At 41.8% G+C, this 10,261-nt stretch overlaps 1 protein-coding gene across 2 annotated transcripts in view; it reads right to left on the bottom strand.

Annotated features, from left to right (window-relative positions):
- Positions 1–563: 563 nt before the first annotated feature.
- The window catches only part of PARL (presenilin associated rhomboid like), a 28,492-nt gene continuing 18,794 nt past the window's right edge, over positions 564–10,261 (bottom strand). The window contains exons 5-10 of one of the 2 annotated variants that reach the window (XM_080655346.1): positions 9,607–9,702; positions 8,266–8,415; positions 6,514–6,584; positions 4,326–4,427; positions 4,090–4,187; positions 564–914 (exon numbers count right to left, since the gene is read on the bottom strand). In XM_080655346.1, coding sequence (XP_080511472.1) covers positions 803–914; positions 4,090–4,187; positions 4,326–4,427; positions 6,514–6,584; positions 8,266–8,415; positions 9,607–9,702 — 629 coding nt within the window. In that variant the 3' untranslated portion in view covers positions 564–802. The remainder of the gene's footprint in view (positions 915–4,089; positions 4,188–4,325; positions 4,428–6,513; positions 6,585–8,265; positions 8,416–9,606; positions 9,703–10,261) is intronic. The other variant, XM_080655347.1, reaches the window with a different exon arrangement.

Below are 10,261 nucleotides of genomic sequence, written 5' to 3'. Positions count from 1 at the left end.
AAAACAAACTCTTCTGTAAATCTACTCAAGAAAAACTTAAATTCTCAAATTGCATTTCCTAGAAATAACTCTCAATCAGAAGGCAAGTTAGTTCCACAAAAGTGATGATCACTGTCTGGTATTTCAGTAAAATGCTTAAATTCAAAGAATGTACCTTTTCAAATGTAAGATGCAATCAGGCTCAGGCTCTAGTCTGAATTTATCCAAGATGCTTCCTTTAAGTCTCATTAGGTTTCAATGTTAACCAAGAAAGCAAAAGCCTAAAAAGAGCTTTTTGTGTATGCCACCAACTGCCAGGAAACATTAACTCCTGGGAAACTTTACAAAATAAGCAGCTGTTGTTTCAGACCATGTCGGAGAAGATACTCTGTCTTCCACCTATTAACCCAGGGAAGGGGCAGGTAGGTAGGAGTAGATGCTTAGCAGAGATGTGCGAAGGCCAATGTGCAAAAACCTGGAAGCCATTCTAGAGTCCCTCCAAGTTTCCATCAGGTCTTTCCCTGTGCACCCTGCTGGGTTCACAGCTCAACCTACATCCGACAGAACAGGGTTCCAGGGCAACTGCTCTTCCAGAGAGACACACACCCTCTGTTTACAAACTAGAGTATAAACCTTTATTTCATAACATTGCCACAGTTCACTTTCTAGTAAGACATGTACTGAGGACAGAGTTTAAAATTCTGGGAAAGCAGAAGCCGGGTGTCTTCCAGGCAGGAGCAAAGACGTGGTCACTCCAGGGCCGATGCGTTCCTGGGGCTTCCAGGCAGCCAGGACCAGATGCACCAGTGTTGTCCAATCCGTTTTACTTAGAGCCACCTCCTTTTTTGGGGCCATTAGTCCTCATTTCATGCCAAATTTTCACTAGAGGCTCCCTGTTCTTCCAAATGAGTTCATGACCGTAAGTAATATACCATCTGGGAAAACGAAAAACAAAGCAGGCCCACACTCAAACAGTATGACACACACATGGTAAGTAACATGATGACATTTAAAAAATTAATGCTGCTGCAATTTACTATGTAGCTTATTAAAATAGCTAATTTATCTGATATACATCCATAATTTACCTTTAATATCTGGAGTATGTAAAGGGTCGAAGTAGGGTGGGACCACATGAGACTGAACTGAAAAGTGTAAGTACTTCACACACACTACTCTGGATTCACCACAGCCCTGCAAGTTAAGCATCACTTCTGTTACAGAGGAAGCCAAGTCTGAGATAAGGTAATCTGCTCAAGGTGCTAAGAGCTTCTAAATGGCCCATCAAGGACTCACCAACAGGTCAGACCAATTCTAATCCTGGTAAGAAAATTCAGAAGTAGAGTTTACTTACTAATGATGGCTAGTTTAAATGCTTCTCGTCATTTTCCACCTGGCTAAGCAAAGGGTCGTTTGCTGATCCAAATTCTACCCATCTTTTAAAGTACAGTTCTAATCGCCATTCTCCTGTTAAAAACTGCCTAAAAGCAGCCTGAGCTAAGGAAGATGAAACACTGAGAAGTTCAGTGACTTAATTAGCTCAATTTGCACAACTAGGAATCACCAGAACTGAGACCAGAACCCAAATCTGACTCTGAAACCTGTGCTCTAACCACTGCACACCTAAGGAGCAACTACCAGCTGAGGAGCACAGAGTGAGGGGCAAATGACAAGGGCCTGCTTTTGAGAAGCTGAGAGGTCCAGGTACTGCAAGACCAGGTGCTCAACCCAGGGCAGCACAAGGTGCAAGTGTGACTCCGGGGCATCTGCCCCTCCTCCTGGGCTGGGGGAGGCTGGGAGCGTTCCTGGAGGTGGTGGGATTGATTTGAAATGGCTGTTAATGAAAATGTTTATTACTGAAACCTTTATTTTTGCCCTGGTTTCCCACATTTCTTGTCCCCTGAGGGAAAGACCAGACTTTGTTGATTTTTGCATCTCTCAGACACCTGACTGAAAAAAATGCACTATTTGCTTTACATGTGTATCAGCAGTTTAAGGTTTTAACATTTTTAAATGTTCTGAGTATTTTTTTAAATTATAAGTGCTTGGCTTTGTACCTAAATCTTAATAATCAATAAAAATAATTAAAATCTGATAAAAATATAATCACCATTAAAATTTTGAAAAATTAAGAAAACCAGTAAACTCACAGAAAGAAATTTATAAAAACATGCAGCCCTGGGCCAGTGTGGCCTGATGTGCAATCTGAAACTCTAGCTCTGCAATGACTTTGTGACCTTGAATGAGTGCCCTTCTTTAAGCAGCTTCATTTCTGTAAAAAGGAATACCTCACAGGATTTTAAGAGTATTATACACATCAGTCCTTAGCTTAGGCATACCACACATATTCAATCTGTCAGCTATTATTACTGCAGCAGTACAAGGTGAAGACCATAAAATGTGGTGAGGGACATAAAGCCAAGGAAATGTGCAGGATACTAATGGAACCTGTACTATTAGCAAAGACTTTTAAATCTAAAGATGTTCTGGATATGACTGAGATCAAGTAAATAAAAGAAGTTGAAATTAGAAACAGCAAAGAAAACAGATTTCTCTGCCTTTCAGATCCTGGACTTAAAATGTATTTGATCCAATTATTTTCAGAATGGAAAAAGGTCACCTAATTATAGTTCAGGAGAATAAAACCTGCTGGGGATAAGATCCTTTAAGTACACCTGGAAGGATTCAGATAAATTTAGAGTTCATAAAACAGAACCCTTTTTCATAAGTCTTCGTTTCTCATGCTGTAATATCAGGTCAGTTTCTACTATTTATAATGTGCTGATGTTAAAGCTAGAACTCACATATGCTATTCTTTAATCATCACTAAAAATTAAAAATGGCATAATGGCATTTAATTCTACCGCCTACTGGGCAAAACTGCTCCACTGAGAATAGATTCTTCTTTTCTTTTTTTAATTAAAAAACTTCAGTTTTCCCATAATCATGAAACAAAGTAAAAACCAAGTACGGGCAAAAGGCAACATTTATACAAGAAAAGATAGGCCATCAGGGGATCCAGCACATCTAACTCTGCTAAAGGGACTCTTATGGTTAGATGGGCTCCAAGTCCACTGTCTGAAGCACAAGTGGAAGATCTGTGACCACAATGCAATTATACTCAAGTATGACAGGGCGGGAAGGGCTCTGGAACTGAGTTGAAATCTCTGCTCAGCTACTTAAGAGCAGTTTGACATTTCTAATTTAAGGGCAAGAATTCAGTCAATATAAAAATACCACCACTGCCCTGACCGGTTTGGTTCAGTGGATAGAGCATCGGCCTGTGGACTGAAGAGTCCTAGGTTCGATTCTGGTCAAGGGCATGTACCTTGGTTGCAGGCACATCCCCAGTTGGAGGTGTGCAGGAGGCAGCTGATAGACGTTTCTCTCTCATCGATGTTTCTAACTCTCTATCCCTCTCTCTTCCTCTCCGTAAAAAATAAATAAATAAAAAGACACCTCTTAAAAAAAAAATACCACCACTGTCCCCACACCTCACTTCATGAAAATATTTACTGCTCCATGTGATGGTCCATATCTTCCTGTAGCTACTGAGCCCATTCATATAAGAGAGAGGTAATAGTAGTGTAACGTAAGGTAGCTAGCGCAGTGGCTGCCATATAACAGATGCCCACTAGTGTTTACCACTGGCCTGTCACGCAGCATGCAAGCATGCACACACTCACTGCAGGCAAAGCAACGGCTCTGCCCACTCTGTGTCTGCCTAGCCCCTGTGAGATGGAGGTCAGGGTGGGGTTTGGGCAGGGGAGAGGAGGCCTGAGAGTGGGGAAAGGAGGTGATAGCCCAGATTGGGGGCTGGGGAACAGTCTCCAAAAGAGGCTGGGAATCATGACAGGTTAGGAGTTAAGGTGGCCTGAGGTTAAGGGTAGAGTAAAGGCACAGCCAGTCTCTCTACAAGTGACTGAGGCAGGGGCAGGGCTGATATTCTCATGTCCCACCTCCCATGTGAAACCGGGCAAGGCCAAAGCAAACCATGTTGAGGATTCCTCGCCCTCCCAACCCCACCTGCCCCTGCCTTACTCTGTCTTCTTTAAGAGAAGAAAATGACCTGAAAAAGCAGTGTAGCAATCAATTACACTCAAAACTTACATTCCAAAGAGAGCTCCCCCAAGATGTGCTGCATGATCAAAAAATTTCCATCCCAGGATCATTCCTGCTGTATCCATGGCAATAATGGCTTTTAGGGCCTGCAAGCCAGCAAAAAAAGAACGTAACTGGTAAACTTTGCTTCCTTCAGCATTGACATTTCTAATTTAAGGGCAAGAATTCAGTCAATATTAAAATACCACCACTGTCCCCACACCTCCCTTCATGAAAATACTCACGTTCCCTGCGGTGAACGTGAACATTGGAAGAAAGATAATGGCGAGCCTCCCCTCTGGGACCTTAGTGCAGACAGCTGCAAGGACCGTCATGATAGCGCCCGACTGCAAATGAACAACTGGTGAAACTCTCAGCATGCAACTGCTTAGTGACCTCAACATCTAAAGTAGAAATACTTTCCAGAAAATTAACAAGCCACAAGTTTCTAGGTGAGCACAAAGCTTAAAAGCTTTCAGTTACTGCCCTGGCCGGTGGCTCAGTAAGTTGCAGTATTGTCCCATATACCAAAAGGTTCCGGGTTCAAGCCTGTGGGAGGCAACTAACTGATCTCTGCTAAGCATCTACTCCTACCTACCTGCCCCTTCCCTGGGATGATGTTTCTCTCTCACACTGATGTTTCTGTTTCTCTCTCTCCCCCTCCCCCTCAAAAAAATCAATAAAACAGCCCTGGCCAGTTTGGCTCAGTGGATGGAGCATTAGCCTGCGGACTGAAGGGTTCCAGGTTCAATTCCAGTCAGGGGCACATGCCTGGGTTGCAGGTTCGATTCCCAGTGGGGCACAGCCAATCTGTGATTCTCTCATCATTGATGTTTCCATCTCTCTCTCCCTTCCTCTCTAAAATCAATAAAAATATATATTTTTTTAAAAATCAATAAAACATATCCTCGGGTGAGGATAAAAAAAAAAGCTTTCAGTTACTACTGTACAAAATATTGGGCAAAGGGGTTAAAAAATGGGCAAATAATCTGAACAGACATTTTCCCAAAAAAGACATACAAATGACCAACAGGTACATGAAAAGGTGCTCAACATCATGAATCATCAAAACCAAAATCAGGTATCACCTCACATCTGTTAGAATCTACACTAATAAAAGAGAAACATGTAAACTGACCATCACTCTGCTATGCCCACCAGCCAATCAGGAGGGAATATGCAAATTAGAAGGACAAAGATGGCATCCGCCCAGCTGCTCCAGGTGTGGAGTGGCCAGGCGGGGCAGGACGCCTGCTATGAGAGGGAGGGCCAGGGGAGGGGCGGGCAAAGGGATCTACAGGAGTGGCACTCTGGCCACAGCAAAAACGAAGACTGCAGACTCCCAAGTCTGCAGCAAAGATGAAGATAGCAGACTCCAACTGGAGTCTGCAGCGAAGATGAAGACAGCAGACTCCGGCCTGAGTCTGCAGCGAATACGAAGGTGGCAGACTCTGGCCGGAGCCTGCAGCAAAGATGAAGAAGGCAGACTCTGGCCGGAGTCTGCAGCAAAGGCAGCAGACTCCGGCCAGAGCAAAGGCCTGGGTCCTGGGTGCCGGAGGAAAACTGGTGCTGGAAGCCAAGGGAAGGAAGGCCTATTGCACGAATCTCTTCATGCAACGGGCCTCTAGTGCGTATCATAAAAGGTCATGAAATAACAAGTGTTGGCAAGAATGTGGAGAAAAGGGAACCCTTGTGCACTATTGATGGAAATGTAAATTGGTGTAGCCAATTTATTTCACTTAGCATAATACTCTCTAGGTCAGCCGCGGGCCGGATTCGGCCTGTTCATCAGCTGTTCTATCCGGCCCGCGGAGCCGAAAGAGCGGAGGGTTCTCTTGCTCTCCCCTCCGCTCCTTTACTTTGAATTTATATTAGTTCACACAAACACTCCATCCATGCTTTTGTTCCGGCCCTCCGGTCCAGTTTAAGAACCCATTGTGGCCCTCGAGTCAAAAAGTTTGCCCACCCCTGCTCTAGGTCCATCCATGTTGCTGTGAATGGCAAGATTTCATTGTTTCTAATGGTTAATACTCCATTGCGTATGTGTGTATATATATGCTACATCTTTATTCATTCATCTCCTGATGGCCACCTAGGTTCATTTCCTATCTTGTTGGCTACTCTTGATATGTACTCTACTCCAGTAAGCATATATAAATGACCAATAGTTAAAATTTATAGCCTCAAATTTACAAGGTGTTAGAAATGTATAAATTCTAAATTAGATATAGATAACAGTTAATAGAAATAATTGTTTCAATGTCAATTTCCTGGCTTTGATAACTGTGTGGTCCTTCTGTAGTTAACAGTAGGGTGAAGGGCATATAGGAACTCTCTGTACTAATTGTGCCACTTTTTGTAATTCTAAAATTATTTCAAAATGAAGTTAGAAACTTCTGTAAAATTAAAATATTTTAAATTAGAAATACTTACGGCTCCAAGTGATGGTCCATATCTTCCTGTAGCAACTTTACACACATAACTGACAAAATTGGAAATAACACCTGAGAAATAAGTCACGTTTCAGTCATTTTAGTGAGGTGTCACAATGGTTCCCATTTCTGATCTCCACCCACAGAGATGAACAGTGCCGGGGACCCAGCTGGGTCACTACGAGGTGCAGGCATGGACACTTATCCTGTCTCACTCTAGGTATTTTACAGGGAACGAAAAGCCAGACTGACAGCACAGCTTTCTGAGTAAGAGTCATTTACTTGACCTCTCAGTCACCTTTTTCTTCATCTATATCATGAAGAAAAGAGACTAATTCCAAACTCACCAACTGTCTGGGAATCCTCTGGGCTGCATTCCAAACACTAAATCAGAACCCTGCAGTGGGACCGGGGAGTCCTTATTTACCCAGCTCAGCCACTGATTCTGCTGCAGATTTAGATTAGATGGTCCTTTACAAATCCCTTTGCCTCCAACATCATCTGAGCTGAGTGTGGCTCATTTATAAAAACAACTTCCTACAGAGCAGGTATTAATGGCATTTAAAAGACTCTTTGACCTACAATACAACTAATGCTTGGGGAAAAACTACACCCTTATCTTACCCAGAGAAACCACTCAGCTTCTAGTTCTGAGGGACTAGATGAACATGAGTATTTAATAACATTAAGTACTCATTCTGGGCCTTGTGGTAGATGCTTCTATTTAATGCTTTCTACATATCATTAACCTCAGAGAGGTATATAGTCTTTTCTGGAACATCACACAGCTGGTGGCAGAAAAAGTATCTAAACCTAGGTCTTCCATCTCTAAGCTCACTACACAATAACTACCAGATATCCTGCTTTAAATGAAGGGATTTAAAAAATAAATTTTTATACTTTATGGTTTTAATTAAGTACATTTTACAAAGAGAGATAAACAAAATTTAATGAATCAATTGCCAAGTTAGCAACATCTAGGAACCTGGAATCCTGCACCACCACTTCTTGGTTGAAATAAGGAAATGATGCTACCACCAGGACCACAACTAAAGTGGGTCCCTGCTAACATGTACGCTTGCAAGAATAAACTCATTATTGACAATCTTAATGAATAGCTCTGGAAAAAGCATTCTGGAAGCTGAACACACCGTGGGAAATGAGCTTAAGGTTACTGAATAAAGATTCAGATGACTGCGACAGCCGGGAAGTCTGGGAACTATTTATCTGTAAAATAAAGAAACCAAGCCCAGCCGGAGTAGCTCAGTGGTTGAGCATCGACCTATGAACCAGGAGGTCCCAGTCACGGCACATGCTTGGGTTGTGGGCTCAATCCCCAGTGTGGGGCATGCAGGAGGCAGCCAATCAATGATTTTCTCTCTCATCATTGATGTTTCTCTCTCTCTCTCTCTCCCTCTCCCTTCCTCTCTGAAATCAATAAAAATATATTTTTTAAATAAAATAAACCAAGACCTAGTGACATAAAATGACATGTTTAAGTTCAACATGAAACTTTACTGTCTGAGTAATTTAAAACTAAACAGTAGCTAAATAATTCACATTAAGAGAAAATCTGCAAAAGTGAAGCAGCAGCCCCACCAGTCTGTGGTTCTCTTCTGTGCGTACAATCTGAGAAACAAACGCATTCTGAGCACTTCCTGTACGTAGAACACGGCTCTAATCATTTCCGTTATCCCTTCTCCAGGTGGGTGAGTGTTTGCACTCTGAAAAGCCCAAGAATAAAGCTTGTTACCTGCAGATAAGTACACCGCCATGAACTGCTCCTGGCCCAGGATGTTCACGATGCTGGAGGAGAAGCTCCACAACACATACATATTTGCTGCCATGTGAAACAAGGAGAAATGGCTGAAAGTGGACAGCAACATTGGAGAACAAAGGACCTCTAGGAGAGAAAGAAAAACACAGACTAGTAATCGTGGGACAGACCACCAGCAAAAATAGTCTATTTTAGATCTTTTCATTATTATTGTGAAATCAAACACGGGAAACAAAAACAGAGCCAGTTAAAAGATTAAACAAGCCCTAGCCGGTTTGGCTCAGTGGATGGAGCTCAGCCCAAGGACTGAAGGGTCCTAGGTTTGATTCTGATCATCCCCAGCCCTGCTCTGGGCGTGTGTGGGAGGCAACCAATCGATGTGTTTCTCTCACATCAATGTCTCTCTCTCTCCCCCCAACCCCCGCCCCATCTCTAAAAAAAAATAAATGGAAAAATATTCTCAGGTGAGGATTAATAAAAAGGTTAAATAAATTGCCCTGGCTGGTGTGATTCAGTTGGTTGAGCATTGTCCCATTCACCAAAAGGTAACTGGTTTGATTCCCAGTCAGGGCACATGCCCAGGGTGCAGGCTCGATCCCTGGTAAGGGGTGTGAAGGAGGCAGCTGATCAATGTTCTGCTCTCATATTGATGTATTTCTTTCTCCCTCTCCCTTCTTCTCTTGAAAATCAATTAAAATAGAAGGAGAGACAGAAACATCAATGATAGATTGGCTGCCTCCTGCATGCCCCTACTGGGGATTGAGTCCACAACCCCGGCCTTGACCTGGAATCGAACTGTGACCTCCTGGTTCATACGTTGACGCTCAACCACTGAGCCACACAGGCCGAGCTAAATCTCTTTTCTACTTATTAAGCAACCAATAACAAGTCTCAATTCAATGAAAGTAACTTGTCACTATGGTGAAAGTTGGTTAGAAGAAAGAATTAGTAAATAACAGTCTCTCAAAGAGTAGTAAACAATGATTCTCTCTCATCACTGATGTTTCTCTCACTCACTCTCCCTTCCTCTCTGAAATCAATAAAAATATATTTAAAAAGAGTAAACATGTAGTGATCATGAATTTTAAGTTACTAAGTAATATTTAGATATCTATTATGTGCAAGGCACATTGTGGGTACCCAGGACATAGCAGTAAGAAAGTGGGTCCCTGTTCTCAAAGAGCTTACAGGCTATCCTCTGATTTTGCTTATAACTGTTAATAAAAACTCATCCTTTTTATAACATTCAATTAACATAAAGCATATTTCTTTCATATTACCTCTACCTCAAAATAAAATCACACAAGTCAGACTTACTTGAGGCTGGATTGGATGTGAAATATCTGATCATTCCCCGCTGTAGAGAAGGTATTCTCCATAAACAGAATACAAAAACATTTGCAGCTATGATACCTACAAAATAAATATTTATAACTTAGGACAGTTAAAAATAAAAACAAAGAAAGTCTGATTAAAAGTCCACCTGAATAAGATTTTCTACCACAATTATATAGAACTCTTACACACTTGGGGAGAAAAAGTGAGCTAAGGATTTTAAGTATCAAAACTGTCACGTGTTGGTAAAGTCAGAGAATGCCTGAAAAATCGCAAATGCTCTAGGAGCTAACTTCTCTCACTCAGATCCATAGTTTACTTCTAAACAGTCTACTCTTCTAAATCAATAATTAGATCTATAATTACTGTTTGGTAATGGCTAACCCCAAAACAGAAATAATGTAGACTAGGTCCTTTGGCCAAAAGGAGAAAAGCTATATAACATCACTTCTTTTTCTACAGGGAATGGTATGCTCCTTAAACTTAGGGATAGCTTATGAAACATCTATGTATTTCTATGTAGATGAAGATCCACATGTTTGAGAAAAATACATTGGCTAAGAATTCAGGAATAATGTGGAAGATTTATGCAATTGCTTTTAAAAATGTTTACATTTGGCCAAAACCGGTTTGGCTC

This window comes from Plecotus auritus, assembly GCF_963455305.1.
Source record: "Plecotus auritus genome assembly, chromosome: 2".
Classification (NCBI taxonomy): domain Eukaryota; kingdom Metazoa; phylum Chordata; class Mammalia; order Chiroptera; family Vespertilionidae; genus Plecotus; species Plecotus auritus.
The sequence above is the reverse complement of the archived record's forward strand: the minus strand, read 5'-3'. Positions and strand labels throughout refer to the sequence as shown.